A 17,202-nucleotide genomic window follows, 5' to 3' on the forward strand; every position below is an offset into this window, starting at 1 on the left:
GGGACTACAGGCGCCTGCCACCTCGCCCGGCTAGTTTTTTGTATTTTTAGTAGAGACGGGGTTTCACCGTGTTGGTCAGGCTGGTCTCTAACTCCTGACCTCGTGATCCACCTGCCTCGGCCTCCCAAAGTGCTGGGATTACAGGTGTGAGCCACCGCGCCCAGCCGGAAGTTGTAGCTCTTTCTTTTCTCCCCTTTATCTTGCCTGTGGCCCTTTACCTTGGAGTTGTGTGGAGACCCTTGCCTGGTTAGGAAGAAGTAGAGCCCCCCGCACCGGTCCAGTGCATACTCAGACAAAAGGCAGCCTGTGGAATGGAGAAAAAGAAGCTAGGTGGACTGAGGACCTTTTGTTCTCCTGCAGACTTCCTCTCCCTAAGACGTTCAGAAAAACGTTCACATGCTAGAAAATGTAGGTTGAGTGTGATTTAGCAAGAACCTTGAGTCCTGAAGGCACATTTTGTGATTGATTGTTCAGTTTGGGTGAGTTAGTTCTGGCATTGAAGGCATAATTGCAGAGGCCTGGCTGGGCTGTGAATGCCTCCCCTTAGTGAGTGCAGGGCCAGATTCTCTGCAGGGGACCACTGTGTGCCAGGTTGGGGTGGACCCACTCCTGTCCTTAGACACACTTGTTTGTTACAGTCCTGGGGGCAGGTGATGTTATTTTTATATTAATGATAATTTTAAAAGTTCTGGAAATTTTTATCTTTTCTTTTCTTTTCTTTTTTTTTTTTTTTTTTTTGAGACGGAGTCTCGCTCTGCCGCCCAGGCTGGAGTGCAATGGCCGGATCTCAGCTCACTGCAAGCTCCGCCTCCCGGGTTCACGCCATTCTCCTGCCTCAGCCTCCCGAGTAGTTGGGACTACAGGCGCCCGCCACCTCGCCCGGCTAATTTTTTGTATTTTTAGTAGAGACGGGGTTTCACTGTGTCAGCCAGGATGGTCTCGATCTCCTGACCTCGTGATCCGCCCGTCTCGGCCTCCCAAAGTGCTGGGATTACAGGCTTGAGCCACCGCGCCCGGCCTCTTTTCTTTTCTTTCTTTCTTTTTTTGTGACAGCGTCTTGATCTGTTGCCCAGGCTGGAGTGCAGTGGCACAACAATGGCTCGCTGCAGCCTTGACCTCATAGACTTAAGCGATCCTCCTGCCTCAGCCTCCAGAGTAGCTGCGACTACAGGCGTGCACACCACCATGCCTAGCTATTTTTTTTATTATTTATTTAGTAGAGATGGGGTGTTGCTGTGTTGCCCAGGCTGGTCTCAAAACTCCTGAGCTCAAGCAGTCCTCCTACCTTGGTCTCCCAAAGTGCTGGGATTGCGAGTGTGAGACACCATGCCTGGCCGTGAACATTTTTCTTTCTTTAAAAAGTTTTTATATTCTGTACTTTCTTTTTCTTTTTTTTTTTTCTTGAGACGGAGTCTCACTCTGTCGCCCAGGCTGGAGTGCAGTGGCTGGATCTCAGCTCACTGCAAGCTCCGCCTCCCGAGTTTACGCCGTTCTCCTGTCTCAGCCTCCCGAGTAGCTGGGACTACAGGCGCCCGCCACCTCGCCCGGCTAGTTTTTTGTATTTTTTAGTAGAGACGGGGTTACACCGTGTTAGCCAGGATGGTCTCGATCTCCTGACCTCGTGATCCGCCCTTCTTGGCCTCCCAAAGTGCTGGGATTACAGGCTTGAGCCACCGTGCCCGGCTATTCTGTACTTTCTAGTCTATATCTAATCCTAATAAGTCATTCTGTTACAGTAGCATTACAGTTTTTTTATTACGGTAAAATATACATAACATAAAATTTACCATTTTAACTTTTTTTTTTTTTTGAGATAGAGTTTTGCTCTTGTTGCCCAGGCTGGAGTGCAGTGGCGCGATCTCGGCTCATTGCAACCTCCGCCTCCTGGGTTCAAGCAATTCTCCTGCCTCAGGTTCCCGAGTAACTAGGACTACAGGTGCCTGCCACCATGCCTGGCTATTGTTTAGTATTTTTAGTAGAGATGGCATTTCACTGTGTTGGCCAGCATGGTCTTGAACTCCTGACCTCAGGTGATCCACCCGCCTCAACCTCCCAGAGTGCTGGGATTACAGGCATGAGCCACCTAGCCCAGCCCCATTTTAACCTTTTTTTTTTTTTTTTTTGGAGATGGAGTCTTGCTCTGTTGCCCAGGCTGGTGTATGGTGGCATGATCTCAGCTCACTACAAGCTCTACCTCCCGGGTTCTCACCATTCTCCTGCCTCAGCCTCCCGAGTAGCTGGGACTACAGGCGCCCCCCACCATGCCTGGCTAATTTTTTTTGTATTTTTAGTAGAGATGAGGTTTTACCGTGTTAGCCAGGATGGTCTCGGTCTCCTGACCTCGTGATCCACCCGCCTCGGCCTCCCAAAATGCTGGGATTACAGGCGTGAGCCATCGTGCCTGGCCCATTTTAACCATTTTAAAATGTGTGATTCAGCACCATTCAGAACCCCCACAGTGATTGTGCAGCCGTCACCACTGTGCATTTCCAGAACTTTTCATCATCCCAAACAGAAATTCTGTACTTATTAAAGAGCAACTCCCTATACTCCCTCCCCCAGCCCCAGGTCACTTCTATTCTACTTTCTTTCTTTTTCGTTTTTTGAGAGAGTTCTCACTCTGTCGCGCAGGCTGGAGTGCAGTGGTGCGATCTCGGCTCACTGCAAGCTCCGCCTCCCGGGTTCACGCCATTCTCCTATCTCAGCCTCCCGAGTAGCTGGGACTACAGGTGCCCGCCACCACACCCAGCTAATTTTTTTTTTTTTTGTATTTTAGTAGAGATGGGGTTTCACTGTGTTAGCCAGGATGGTCTCGATTACCTGACCTCGTGATCCGCCCACCTCAGCCTCCCAAAGTGCTGGGATTACAGGTGGGAGCCACCGCGCCTGGCCGGTTGTTGTAGTTTTTAATTTTCACATTTCCATTTGGTTATAACTCCTGTTTCTGTACCAAGATTTTCTTTCCACTTGGCTGAGAATGTTTGCTTTACTCTTGGAGCTGGTCCGATAGCACCTGAGAGTCTCTGTGAGTCCTGCGTTCACCTCAGAGCCAGCTTCTCTTGTGGGTTTATTCCTTTGAGAATCAATCAGACTACCCTTTGCCAGGTAGTTTGATCGTGTTTTGGATGCTTTGACTACTATGCTATGGACTCTGGGTCTTGTTTAAGTTTCACAGAGAATGTAGATTTTTTTTATAGCAAGAAATCGACCTGGTTAGGTTCAGGCTGCAAATTTTGCACCCCGTTCCTGTGTCTGTGTTCTTAGGCCAGTTTAGTTTAGAGACTTTCCAGTGCACTGTGGATCTGCCCCATGTGCGCCATTGGGGCCCATCTGAGACCTGGGCAGTGGTCTATCCTGTAGGTCAGTTTTCTTCCCTTTGCCCTTTAGGGTGAGGACCATGTAGAGACTGTCTTGGGATGACCCGGGTGCTCACACACAGCTGTGTGCCATCCTCTCTGTTCCCCTTTCCTCTCATCGCCTCCCTCACACTCTGACTCCTGGCTCCTTGGCCTCTGGCTAGAAACCAGGGCTTTTGTGTTCCCTGTGCTGGGTGGAGGATGGAGACTGAGAGGACAACAGGGAGGCCCCACACTCTTGGGCCACCACTCCTTTAGTCAGGAGGAAGATTCCCTTCTCTCCAAGCTTTTTGGGCCTGCCAAGACTGCCGCTGTCACAGGGTTTTACCAGGGGTTGGACTTGCTGAAGGCAAAACCAGCAAAGACAAAATAATAATAATTTTAGAACCCAGGGCAGGCCGGGCACGGTGGCTCACACCTGCCATCCCAGCACTTTGGGAGGTCGAGGTGAGTGGATCACGTGAGGTCAAGAGTTTGAGACCAGCCTGGGCAACATGGTGAAACCTGTAATCCCAGCTATTTGAGAGGCTGAGGTGGGAGAATTGCTTGAACCTAGGAGGCAGAGCTTGCAGTGAGCCGAAATCGCGCCACTGTACTCCAGCCTGGGTGACAGAGCGAGACTCCATCTCAAAAAAAAACCCCAAAAAACAAACAAATCCCAGGGCATTTCCCTCCTCTCTGTCTCGAACGGGTTTCCCTTCCCATTCCACAGGCCAGAGAGGACTTCTTGGAGTGCTTTCTGCACGTGAAACTCAGCTCAGGGCTTGGGGCTGGCTTTGAGTTCAGGCCAGGAGAGACGGAAGAACTGGCAAGCCGGGGACCTGCGTCCAGGGAAGTTGCTTGGAATTCCAGGCCCCTCCTGTCCTCCTGCTCTGAGCCCCACATGGAGGGAGTGGTTCTGTGCCTTCTGCCCGAGGGTTTTGGCTCATCCCGTGGGAAAGATGGGTGGAGTGCACTTACACCGCCCTTGGAACCAGAGACCGAGTAGCCCTTCTGTTGCCTCTCGTTTTTGTCAGGAAGTAGCCGTCTGGGACTCAAGGATGGGTCTTTGAAGCTGATGAGAGATGCCTTTGTGAGTGCTGTGTTGTGCGGATGTGGAGATGACTCCAGCCCTGTGCCCTGCCTTGCTTCCTCCAGGACTCGGGACCCTGGAGGACTGACGCTGCTGGCCTGGGCGTCCCTTTCTGCTGAGCCATGGCGACTCCCGACGTGAGTGTGCACATGGAGGAGGTGGTGGTGGTGACAACTCCGGACACTGCGGTGGATGGCAGCAGCGTGGAGGGGGTGAAGACCGTGTTGGTGACGACCAATTTGGCCCCTCACGGGTAAGCTCAGGCCTCAGTGCCATTGGGGCTGATGGGGGCTTGGGTTAGGCTGTCCTTGGCTCAGCTGGCATTAACGTAGTAAGGGGCAAGTGTCAGGATTTTCCTAGTTCCAGTTCTTCTGAGACTGGACTTAAATTGTGTGTGTAAGTAGAGAGTGAAGAAAAGCAGAAATGGCCCGGGAACCAGAAGACCCAGCTGCAGCTCTGGGGAGGCCTCCCGTACCCGCACGGCCACGTGGCTCCACGTCCTGAAAGGCCGTGACTTCTCGTGTGAGAGGGAGCAGTAGGGATGACAGAGAGCTGGCCTTTCAGAAATGAAGAGCCAGTGATTTTCTTGACAGTCTTCATGAAACTGTGAGTGTTTTCTTCCTCATCTCTGTACCAGATGTCCGAATCAAATGTTAGTTGGCAAAAGTGCTAACATTTGCCCAAACTGCCGGCTTTGTTTTGCTGCCTGTAGGTGGAACTACTAAGAGGTAGCAGAGCTGCTTCTGCTGTGAGCCGGTGTCTGCTGGGGATGAGATAAAGGCCCAGTCAGCCCTTGTGTCACTCCTGCCTCTGCTGGGGGTGAGATAAAGGCAGAGTCAGCCCTGGGCAATCCAGGGCAGCGATCCTCATTCTTCCTCCCCAGAGGACTCTGGGACTCTGGGGCTCTGGGCTGGGGCTCCTGCTGGTCTCATCCTTGCTGTGTCTCATGTGTGGCATCTTCATGTTGACCTAGCATGTCACTGAGCATGAGCTTTTGACTTTCTCACCATTTGACAGAGGATGACTCTAGACTGCCAACCCCTGTGCGGTGCGGGTCAGGCCTCCCTTCATGGATGGTGTGCAGGCAGCTCCTGCCTGGGAGGACCTGGCCCTGAGTTCCTTCCTGCCTTTCTTCCCTTGCCGTGGAGCCTGTTGTTGCACCTGAGACTTTAACCTCCTGCATGTCCAGGTGGTGGAGGCTGTTGTGCAAGCACAGAACAAGACATTGACCTGTGTAGGTTCCTGGTGCGAGGTGCCCTGTCCTTTTCTGCCTCATCCACACAGCTGGCGGCCATGTCTGGAAATGCAGGAGTGTCTGAGTGGGACCTCCCGGCTGGATGTTCACACCTCCATTCTCCTTTTTCCTTTGTCAGCACCTTGGTGCACAGCTTCCATGTTTTCCGGGCATGTGTCCATGATGTTTCCTGACGTCTCCCACCCCACACCTCCCCACTCTTGCCCAGAGAGGCAGTGCCCAAGTCCCCTCCCGTGGGGCACCATGGCCACGGCTGCTGGGGTGGTGTCCACGTCTCCTCACCCGAGCCCTGACATGGCCTGCAGTGAGTACAGTGTGACAGCAGTGACCCATGGCCAGAGAAGTCCACGTAGCTTTCTCATGGTGCCCTAGGGCTGCTGCGAGGAGCCCAGGGTCATTTCTGACCTGGGGAGAGGCTGTTCTGGTCCCACCTGAGCCCAGCTTTTGTGTCACCCACCCAGGCGTCCAGGTGGAAGGGGCCTCGGAGTAGGCCCAGTCCCATATCTAGCTCTCCTGTACCGAGCCCTGACACCGTGGCTGTGGCTGCTGGGGTGGTGTCCAGGTCACCTCACCTGAGCCGTGACACCGTGGCCGCGGCTGCTGGGGTGGGTAGTCCAGCACTGGGTTGGTACCTTCAGTGTCCTCAGCTCGAGGCCTTTCTTCCTGACCTGGTCTGACCCCCAGACGTCACGTCTTAGCCTGCTCGGGCAGCCATAACAGAATGCCACAGGCCGGGCGGCCTGAACAGCAGAGAGTTATTTTCTTACAGTTCTGAAGACTGAAGTCCAAGATCAGGGTCTGCCAGATTCCACTTTTGGGAGGACTCCCTTTCTGACTTGCAGATGGCCGACTTCTTGCTGTGTCCTCATGATGGAGAGGGAGGGAGAAAGATCTTTCTCTTTCACTTCTTAGAAGGTCACAGTCGGCCAGGCGCAGTGGCTCATGCCTGTAATTCCAGCACTGTGGGAGACTGAGGCAGACAGATAACTTGAGCCCAGTTCAGGACCAGCCTGGGCAACATGGCAAAACCCCATCTCTACAAAAAACACAGCACACCACCAGCTGGGCATGGTAGTGAGCACCTGTAGTCCCAGCAACTCAGGAAGCTGAAGCAGGAGGATCACCTGAGCCCAGGAGTTGGAGACAGCAGTGAGCCATGACCATGCCGCTGCGCTCCAACCTGAATGATAAGAGTGAGACCCTGTCTCCAAAAAAAAGAAAAACACCACCAGAAGGTCAAAGTGTTACTGGATGAGGGCCAACCGTATGACCTCATTTTAATTATCTCCCGAAGACCCCATCTTTAAATACAGTCATACTGGGGGTGAGGCCTTCAACATAGGAATTTTACGGGGGACACAGTTCAGGACAATGCCTTCCCCTAGCTCTCAGGGTACTGTAGGCAGGGGCCTGCCTCCACCTCTCAGGGTCTTCTGACAGGTGGGGCTGAGGATGGTAAGTAGCTGGATGGGTGGGGGTGGGGACATCTTTTGGTTGCCCTCCTTTCCCTCATCCTGCTGGCAGAGGTAGTTGATGTCCCAGGCCTCTAGATTTAGGGATTTGGGGTATAAACTGAGCATCGGTCATCTCCCCACGGCCAGCCTCCGCCGCTCAGTCTGTGCCTTGCTGCTCGCTGTGTCTGTGCGCCCTCCTGCTCCTCGCTTCTGGCTTTGTACTTCGGAAGCTCTTCCCTCTGCATTGTTGTGAGGACTTCCATGAGGAGCCCGTTCACGTGTGTGTTATTTTTATTTTTATTTTTATTTTTTGAGACGGAGTCTTGTTCTTGTTGCCCAGGCTAGAGTGCAGTGGCGTGATCTCGGCTCACTACAACCTCTGCCTCCCAAGTTGAAGGAATTTTCCTGCCTCAGCTTCCCAAGTAGCTGGGACTATAGGCGTGTGCCACCACTTCCAGCTCATTTTTGTATTTTTAGTAGAAACGGGGTTTCACCATGTTGGCCAGGCTGGTCTTGAACTTCTGACCTCGGGTGATCTGCTCGACTCGGCCTCCCAAAGTGCTGGGATTATAGGCATGAGCCACTGCACCTGGCCCACATGTGTGTTTAATTTGCCATTTTATCAGGAAGTTTGTACAGCTTTTAAAAAATTATAACCATTTTTATTACAAAATATATATGGTAGAAAATTATTTCATAGCTGAAATGATTTAGAAAGAAAAAGAAAATTAGAAAATACTGATAAGCAAAAATAAAATAAAGGCCCTATTACTACTACCTACAGTTTCCTACTCTGAGTACCTTAGGATAGATCTTTCCAGATGTTCTGTTTGTATAGAACATACGAATTTTTCTTTCCTTAAGCCTTTTCATGGTTAAACTCATGTACGTGCTGAAAAGCACCCCAGGTGCTCATGTTCAGCTGAATGAGCCCCACAAAGGGAGCGTGGGGCGTCACCACACCCTGGAGGCCTGCACATGCCCCTCGCGTCCCCAGCAGGAGACCCCACTGTGCACGCGGCTTTCGTTCTGGTTTGGCTTTAGTTAATGATCTTTGTCTTTCCATGTTGATGAATTTTAATCTCTTCTAATATTCAATTCAAATATAAGTTTCTTCCTATGTTGGCCAGGCCTGGTGGCTCCTGCCTATAACCCGAGCACTTTGGGAGGCTGAGCTGGGAGGGTTGCCTGAGACCAGCCCGAGCAACAAAGTGAAACCTCGTCTCTACAAAAAATCCAAAAATTATTTGGGTGTGGTGGCGTGCACCTACGGTCCCAGCTGCATGGAAGGTTGAGGCTGCAGTGAGCCAAGGTCATGCCACTGCACTCCAGCCTGGGTGACAGGGTGAGATCCTGTCTCAAAAAAAAAAAGAAAAAAAGAAAAGTTTCTTTTCCCCTAAAGTGGCTTTTGCAGTCGGTTTGTCCGAGCCGGAGACCATCCCATTTAGTCCTCATATAGCCCATGGGCGTGTCACTCAGAAAAGTCTCTTTTTCATGAACTGGCTTAACGAGGAGACTGGGCCAGATGTCCTGCAGCTGCCTTGCTGGGTTCAGAGGATCACAGTTCACGACAGCAGCTGAGTCGTGCCCAGCTCCAGTCTCCAAAGCCAGGGTCCGTCTGGGGGACTGGGTGCTGCCCAGTCCGACAAACGCAGGGCGGCTTTCGCGTCCTCGGGGGTCCCCTTACCCTGCACTGCTCTGAACTCTTCCCTCCCCCTCCTGTCCAGACCACCCACATTCTAGACTCTCACACCCAAGAGAAGTCTCATGAGCACTGTCACAGGAGCCTCAAGGACACTGGAGTTACCCATTTGAAATGTAGAGATTTCAACTTTAAGTAAATTTTTGTTGAAAAACAAAAATGGGGGCCGGGCGCAGTGGCTCACACCTGTAATCCCAGCACTTTGGGAGGCCGAGGCGGGTGGATCTCTTGTTGTCAGGAATTTGAGACCAGTCTGGCCAACATGGTAAAACCCCATCTCTACTAAAAGTACAAAAATTAGCCAGCTGTGGTGGCGGGCGCCCGTAATCCAGCTACTTGGGAGGCTGCAGCAGGAGAATTGCTTGAACTGGGAAGATGGAGGTTACAGTGAGCCGAGATTGTGCCACTGCATCCAGCCTGGGTGACAGAGGACTCGGTCTCAAAAAAAAAAAGAAAACAAAAACATTGTAGTAATAAAATCCTGCACGGTTGTCTTTGTACACAGTTGTGGCTTAGAGCTGTCCTCTGTGGGTGTCTTGCCGGCTGATGGCAGTGACGAACCAGGGCAGTTGCAGACACAGGAGCACGGCTGGCGCAGGGCCCTGGAGGCTGGTGTCCCGTTTGCTCCTTGGTTTCCTGTGGTTACTTTGGAAGGTGGCTCCTTTGGGTTAGCTTTGCTTTATGAACACTGAATGTGAGCTTTTTTTCTGGGATGTTAAAAGAATTTGCTCACATCTTATGCTTAAGTTAACTCTTTTAAGAACAGTGAGAAGTAGAGAGGAAATAATCGCCAAGTTCTCTTGCTTGCTCCGTTTACAGTTGTGTCAGTTTTCTTTTGCTGTTTAAGAAAACACTTAGTGGCGGACACCTGTAGTCCCAGCTACTCGAGAGGCTGAGGCAGGAGAATGGCGTGAACCCGGGAACTCGCTCTGTCACCCAGGCTGGAGTGCAGTGGTGTGATCTTGGCTCACTGCAACCTCCGCCTCCCAGGTTCAAGCGATTCTCCTACCCCAGCTTCTACAGGCATGTACCACCATGTCCAGCTAATTTTTGTATTTTTTTTAGTAGAGATGGAGTTTCACTGTGTTGACTGGGCTGGTCTTGAACTCCTGACCTCAGGTGACCCTCCCACCTCAGCCTCCCAAAGTGCTGGGATTACAGGCGTGAGCCACTGCACCCGGCCTCTCTGCCATTTCTGATTTAAATTAGAAAAGTGTAACAAGTCAGCAAAGCGCTGTCAGGAAAATAGTGCCCTGCAGGTTGTGCCCTCCGAGATCCTGATTCTGTTCTCTCCTCACTTCACCTCACCAGGGGCGACCTGACAGAAGATAACATGGAGACAGAAAATGCAGCGGCGGCAGCTGCCGCAGCCTTCACAGCCTCCTCCCAGCTCAAGGAAGCCGTGTTAGGTAGGAAGCCGTCCTAGGTGGGAAGTCTGCCTTCTTGCCATAGCAGGGACAGGACAGTCCTGCACTCAAAATGAGGAACAGCCAGAGATATACAAGGTCTTTATTCGGGCCTATTCCCAAGCCGTGTACCCTTAGGAGTGAGAGACCAGGCCCCAGGGCCCCCAGGTGGGGCCTGCCGTGTGTCTGTAATGACAGCACTTTCTCTGCCCATGGCTAATAGGAGAGCAAAGTCACTTGGCCCCAAGTTTGCAGCTCTCTCCTCTTTCGGATTTTGTTTTCTTCTCATTGTTTCTTGTTTGCTTGTGTCTGTTTATTATAAAGGTCAGTGAATAGTAGTAAAAAAAGTTGTTTTGTTTTTTTGGTTTTTTTGAGACAGGGTCTTGTTCTGTTGCCCAGGCTAGAGTGCAGTGGCACAATAGCCACTCACCATAGCCTTGACCTTGACCACAGCCTTCACAGGCTCAGATGATCCTCCTGCGTCAGCCTCCTGAGTAGCCGGGACTACAGGCGTGTGCCACCACACCCAGCTAATTAAGAATCTTTTTTTTTTTTTTTTTTAAGAAATAGGGTCCCACTATTGCCCAGGCTGATCTTGAAGTCCTGGTATCACGTGATCATCCAGCCTCAGCTTCCCAAAGTGTTGGGATTACAGGTGTGAGCCACTGAGCCTGGCCAGTAAAAAATGTTTTTTTTTTGAGACGGAGTCTCACTCTGTTGCCCAGGCTAGAGTGCGATGACATGATCTCGGCTCACTGCAACCTCTGTCCTGCAGGTTCAAGCTCTTCTCCTGCCTCAGCCTCCCAAGTAGTTGAGATTACAAGCACATACCACCATGCCCAGTTAATTTTTGTGTTTTTAGTAGAGATGGGGTTTTGCCATGTTGGCCAGGCTGGTGTAAAACTCCTGACCTCAGGTGATTCACCCACCTGGGCCTCCCAACGTGCTGGGATTACAGGTGTGAGCCACCTTGCCTGGCCCAGTAAAAATTCTTTTTTTTTTTTTGAGATGGAGTCTTGCTCTGTCACCCAGGCTGGAGTGCAGTGGTGTGATCTCAGCTCACTGCAAGCTCCACTTCCCGGGTTCCCGCCATTCTCCTGCCTCAGCCTCCCGAGTAGCTGGGACTACAGGTACCCACCACCACGCCTGGCTAATTTTTGTATTTTTAGTAGAGATGGGGTTTCACCATGTTGGCCAGGATGGTCGCGATCTCTTGACCTCGTAATCTGCCCGCCTCAGCCTCCCAAAGTGCTGGGATTACAAAAATTCTTTGTAACACTCTTAATATTTTTCTTTTGCCTGAGATTAAAGGCCCTAGAACCTTTAAAACCTTAGGTTTCCCTAGAATTGTTTCAATTAAAGTTTGATTTTGTTTTCCTAAGTGGCTCTTCAGTTGAACCATAGTTTAATGGGTTCTGTGAATGTAACGATATTTAAATCTGCTCAGTGAGTTTAACCCTGAAACTCGAACGGCACTGATGGGCATGCCCTGCCCACCTTGGCTGTATCTCAGGCCTTCCCAGATTTTAATTTTGGGTTTCCAGGTTGGCAGCTATTTTCTGCATTTTCAGGAAATGCTTTGACGAGGTTGTAACTGATTTTCTGCTTTTACCCTTCCCTGTCAATGTGCCTGTGAGAAGTGAAGATGGCTGAAGAGGGGGAGAACCTGGAGGCTGAGATTGTGTACCCCATCACCTGTGGGGACAGCAGAGCCAACCTCATCTGGAGGAAGTTTGTGTGTCCTGGCATCAATGTGAAATGTGTTCAGGTGAGCACAGGCTGCATTCAGGGCCCAGGAGAGAGGCCTCATGGCGTCTGTGACTGCTCTAGGGGTGCAGCTGTGCCAAGTGTATCCTGAGGCAGGGTCTCCAGGGCTGGGGAGAGTGGAGGAGGCGCGGGAAGAACCTTCAGGGAGAGGAATGTGCTGTGGCCACAGTGCGCTGTGGCAGGGAGGCTGGGAGGCCCTCCTGCCGTGTGGAGGAGGCTGCCGCTCCTGGACAAGGAGCTTTACCCAGCAGATCCAGTGAGAGCTGCTCCAAAAAGGCTGCCTCCTTGGTAAGGAGCAGGATGAGTGGGAAAAGTCTTCCTTTCTGACAACATTGATAGGTCAGGTACCCAGGCTCACCTGTGCCGGAACAGCGGAAAATGCCGGTGAAGACATTTCCATAAAGCATCTTACAGATGCTGCCTCACACTGGCTAAGAAAGAGGAAGTGCTGAGGCCTAGGGACCTAATGGTGACAGAATTGAGAGGCCGGTGGGGTGCCGTGCCCAGCTTTTGCCCTGAGAGCCTTGGCCTGAGCTTGGTTTTCCCAGCCTCGCACGGCTGGAGATCAGAAGACAAAGCCCAGGCCTCCTCTAGGTGTATGTGCTGGGTGGGGGGTGGGGACTGTCCCTCCAAAGCTGGCACCTCCAGGGGTGAGTCCACCGCGTACTCCCATACCTCCTGTCCCTGGCACAGGGAAGGGGACACCCCCTTGAGGATTCCTAGGTGGTCTGGATGGTCTGAAGGCCTCAAGCTGAGAGTTTAGTTATCAATGGCTCCCAGCTGGCAGTTCCCCCAGGAATCTGACAGAAGCAAACAAAAAATACTTTTTGGAAGAATTCACCTTTGTCTCAGGTTTCAAGTAATTTCCGCAGAACCCTGGACACACAAGAAGCAGTGCTCCTGGAGCACGCACAGAAGCCGCAGGCAGCGGTCGGCCCTGCAGCAGCCTTGGCTGTTGGGATTTTAAGCCTTAGAAGATAAAATCGTTATATTTAGTAATTTATTTTAAGAAATAAAAGAGGCCAGGCACCATGGCTTAACACCTGCAATCCTAACACTTTGGGAGGCCAAGGGAGGAGGATTGCTTGAGCCCGGGAGTTCAAGAGCAGCGCAGCCTGGGTAACATACTGAGACCCCAGTTTCTTTTTCTTCAAAAAAAGAAAGAGAGCGTGAGCAGAAACACCACTACAGCTAGGATTGAAATTCAACACTTAGTGGATAGGTCTTTAGCAGATTAGCCATAGCTGAAGAGAGAATTATTCAGGAAGCACGAGAGTCGAACACATCTATTTGAGTTCTGGAAGGAGAAGAGAGAGACTGAGAACCTTCAGGACTGAGGAAAGAGTGGTCCGCAGTGCGAGGCCCTGACAGGCCCCAGCCTGGATGAAGACCCTGCTGCCTGCGTCTGGGGCGGCTTTTAGCTCAAAGTAAACAGTGATAGTCATGGGCCATCACTCAAGTAAATAACACCTGTGAGTCTATACCTGTCAGCATGTATTTCATGTTATTCATTTATGTTAAATAAATGCATAGAGAGAAGTAAAGCATGGGAGGAATGATGGGGTCAGAGTCATGAGCAGGTGCTCAGACTGGCTTCAGAGCATCCCTGCAAACCACGCGGCCATTACAGACGTTAAGTCATAGCTGTGGTGGGAAAGCTGGCAGGTGCCTCCTTAACCCCGCGATCCATCTTCACATCGTCAGGCTCGGGACAGACCTCCCGCTTGAGCCTCCTGATGTAGTGAGCACGAGTTCTGTGGTGGTCTTCCAACAGTTCATGGCCTGACTCTACTCATGAGAAAACAGCAGATACACACGGAGAGACAGCCTACGGAATGCCTGACCCACAAGCTCCAAAAATGTCAAGGCGAAGAAAAATACAGACAGGCTGAGAAGCTGCTGCATCTTTTTTTGTGTTTTGAGACGGAGTCGTCCTCTGTCACCCAGACTGGAATGCAGTGGCGCGATCTCGGCTCACCGCAACCTCCACTTCCTGGGTTCAAGTGATTGTCGTGCCTCAGCCTCCTGAGTAGCTGGGACTACAGGCACCCACCACCACACCCAGCTAATTTTTGTATTTTTAGTAGAGATGGGGTTTCGTCATGTTGGCCAGGCTGACCCCGAACTCCTGACCTCAGGTGACCGGCCCACCTCGGCCTCCCAAAGTGCTGGGATTACAGGCGTGAGCTGCTGTGCCCGGCCTGCTGCTGTCATAATGGGGACAAAAGCTGAAGAGCAAGGCAGCTGCATGCACCACAGTCTTGGGCTGGATCCTGCATCAGAAAAAAATGCAGGCTGGGCATGGTGACTCACGCCTGTAATCCCAGCACTCTGGGAGGCTGAGGCGGGTGAATCACCTGAGGTCAGGAGTTCGAGACCAGCCCAGCCAACGTGGTGAAACCCCATCTCTACAAAAAATACAAAAAAATTGGCCAGGCATGGTGGCACGTGCCTGTACTCCCAGCTACTCGGGAGGCCAAGGCAAGATAATCGCTTGAACCCGGGAGGCGGGGGTTGCAGAGAGCCCAAGATTGCACCACTGCACTCCAGCCTGGGCGACAGAGTGAGACTGTCTCAAAAAAAAAAAATATATATATATATATATTTTGCAATAATGGCTATCACTGGGACAGTTCATAAATTTGAATATGGACAATGGATTAGAGAACAATATGTGAATGACAATTTCCTGACGTGAGTCGTTCTGTGGCTGCACAAGAGATCCTTGTTCTTAGGAAATATACGCAGGTATTGAGGGCCCAGGGCCCCGAAGTCTCTGCCTCCCCCTCAGTAGCCGCACACGCACAGGTCTAGGTGGGGGCAGACGGGAGCAGGCGGCGAGTCTGGGAATGCGCATGTGAGAGCTCCTTGGACTATGTTGGCAGTTACCCTGTGAGTTTGAAATTGTATCAGAATTAGAAGTTGGGAACACGGAAGAAGTGTACCGTAGGTGACATCATAATGAAATTCCAGAATGACAGGGACAGAGAAGATCCTCAGTCTAGCCAAGAGGAGAGACGGATCGCTCAGGAGCGAGAATCCTGCCGGCCATGAGCTGAAATCTGCGCAGGAGCAGAGGTGATGGCACCAGCGCCTAACTGCAGAGAGCGACGACACCATGAGGTCGTCTTTAGAATTATGCTGGAAGAAAGACATTTTCAGAAAAAGACATGTTTGCCACCAGCATTCTGAATATGCATTTCAGGCAGAGACAAGAGGCCTCCAGATGGAAGTGTTGTGGTGTGAGAAGGTGTGAAGAGTCAGGGGAAAACGTGGGTAATCCGACCAGTCCTCTCTGTTCAGCATGGATAGAGACGCCCTAGGAGGACCCGAGAGATGAGAGCAGGGCCACATGGCTGTGGTCTGGAGGGTCAGGAGCGGGCCGTGTTAGCTCGGGAGGGTCAGTTGTGGGCCGTGTTAGCTCGGGAGGGTCAGTTGTGGGCCGTGTTAGCTCGGGAGGGTCAGGAGCGGGCCGTGTTAGCTCGGGAGGGTCAGGAGCGGGCCGTGGTAGCTCGGGAGGGTCGGGAGCGGGCCGTGGTAGCTCGGGAGGGTCAGGAGCGGGCCGTGGTAGCTCGGGAGGGTCGGGATCGGGCCGTGTTAACTCGGGAGGGTCGGGATCGGGCCGTGTTAACTCGGGAGGGTCGGGATCGGGCCGTGTTAACTCGGGAGGGTCGGGATCGGGCCGTGGTAGCTCTGGAGGGTCGGGAGCGGGCCGTGGTAGCTCGGGAGGGTTGGGATCGGGCCGTGGTAGCTCGGGAGGGTCGGGATCGGGCTGTGTTAACTCGGGAGGGTCGGGATCGGGCCGTGTTAACTCGGGAGGGTCGGGCTCGGGCCGTGTTAACTCGGGAGGGTCGGGCTCGGGCCGTGTTAACTCGGGAGGGTCGGGAGCGGGCCGTGTTAACTCGGGAGGGTCGGGAGCGGGCCGTGTTAACTCGGGAGGGTCGGGAGCGGGCCGTGTTAACTCGGGAGGGTCGGGAGCGGGCCGTGGTAGCTCGGGAGGGTCGGGAGCGGGCCGTGGTAGCTCGGGAGGGTCGGGAGCGGGCCGTGTTAGCTCGGGAGGGTCGGGATCGGGCCGTGTTAGCTCGGGAGGGTCGGGATCGGGCCGTGTTAGCTCGGGAGGGTCGGGCTCGGGCCGTGTTAACTCGGGAGGGTCAGGAGCGGGCCGTGTTAACTCGGGAGGGTGGGGATCGGGCCGTGTTAACTCGGGAGGGTCGGGCTCGGGCCGTGTTAACTCGGGAGGGTCGGGCTCGGGCCGTGTTAACTCGGGAGGGTCGGGCTCGGGCCATGTTAACTCGGGAGGGTCCGGATCGGGCTGTGGTAGCTCGGGAGGGTCAGGAGCGGGCCGTGGTAGCTCTGGGCCCTGGCAGCTCTGGTAAGCGTGACATGGTCAAGAGCTCAGGAGAGGATAGCATGTAGCTTCCTAGCTGGGAGAGGAAAACCTGGGGTGAGAAGACTTAACAAAGGTGAAAGCAAGAAAGCAAAGAGGCAGGCCTAGGAGGGTGGGGCGCGAGGCTGGCTGAGCCCAGAACTCTAGCTAGGATCAGGCCCGTTGGGGACAGTTGAGTGTCCTAGGCGTGAGCCACGTTGGGTGGAGGTGAGGACCGGAAGCAGCCTCAGTCACAGCCAGTGCAGGCTCCTGCCAGGCTCCGACGGTGGCCAGAGAGTCTTCCGGATTCCACGTGCTGGCTTCTGTCGGGTCTCCCCGATCAACTGCATGAGGGAGAGCCAGAGACTGGCTGGGCTCAGCGTTCCCATCTGTGGCACGGGGGTCATGAGGGTGGGCTCAGGGATCGGGAGCGTTGCTTCCTTCAGCAAGCTGGACCTGGGCACGGCCCGGGGGTGGAGGCGGCCTCCTGGGTCCGGCTGCTGAGACCTCGTGACTCCTCCATCCCCAGCCTGCTTGTTTTCTAAGTAAATGCAGTTTTATTTCCACTTTTTGGTTTCAATAATTGCTTGTGTAACAAGATTGAACAGGATATTTTACCTTCTCAGGTTTTCTGAGCTCCCACATGGGTGAAATTAGCAAGCAGGAGGGTTCCCCTGGCCTGGAAACGGACATGTGTGTGTGTGCGCGCGCGTGCGTGTCAGAGTGAGAGCAGGTGCCGGCACTTGCTGCACGGGGCAAGGTGGTGTCAGGAGGGGCCTGAGGAAGGCAGCGTTCACAGCTTCACCCATGTGCTGGCATCTGTT

The 17,202-nt window shown here is 52.9% G+C and overlaps 1 protein-coding gene across 8 annotated transcripts in view; it reads left to right on the plus strand.

Annotated features, from left to right (window-relative positions):
• Positions 1-17,202, plus strand: part of LOC105470482 (glucocorticoid modulatory element binding protein 2) — a 33,786-nt gene that overhangs the window by 5,099 nt on the left and 11,485 nt on the right. For 3 of the 8 annotated variants that reach the window (XM_071079038.1, XM_071079040.1, XM_071079039.1), the window contains exons 2-4: positions 4,494-4,681; positions 10,151-10,248; positions 11,886-12,013. In XM_071079038.1, the coding sequence (XP_070935139.1) occupies positions 4,551-4,681; positions 10,151-10,248; positions 11,886-12,013 (357 nt within the window). In that variant the 5' untranslated portion in view covers positions 4,494-4,550. Of the gene's footprint in view, positions 1-4,250; positions 4,682-4,721; positions 5,035-10,150; positions 10,249-11,885; positions 12,014-14,646; positions 15,263-17,202 lie in introns of those variants that run through there. The other 5 variants (XM_024789338.2, XM_071079041.1, XM_011722528.2 and 2 more) reach the window with 5 other exon arrangements.

The sequence above is a fragment of the Macaca nemestrina genome, chromosome 15 (assembly GCF_043159975.1).
Source record: "Macaca nemestrina isolate mMacNem1 chromosome 15, mMacNem.hap1, whole genome shotgun sequence".
In the NCBI taxonomy this organism is placed as follows: Eukaryota; Metazoa; Chordata; class Mammalia; order Primates; family Cercopithecidae; genus Macaca; species Macaca nemestrina.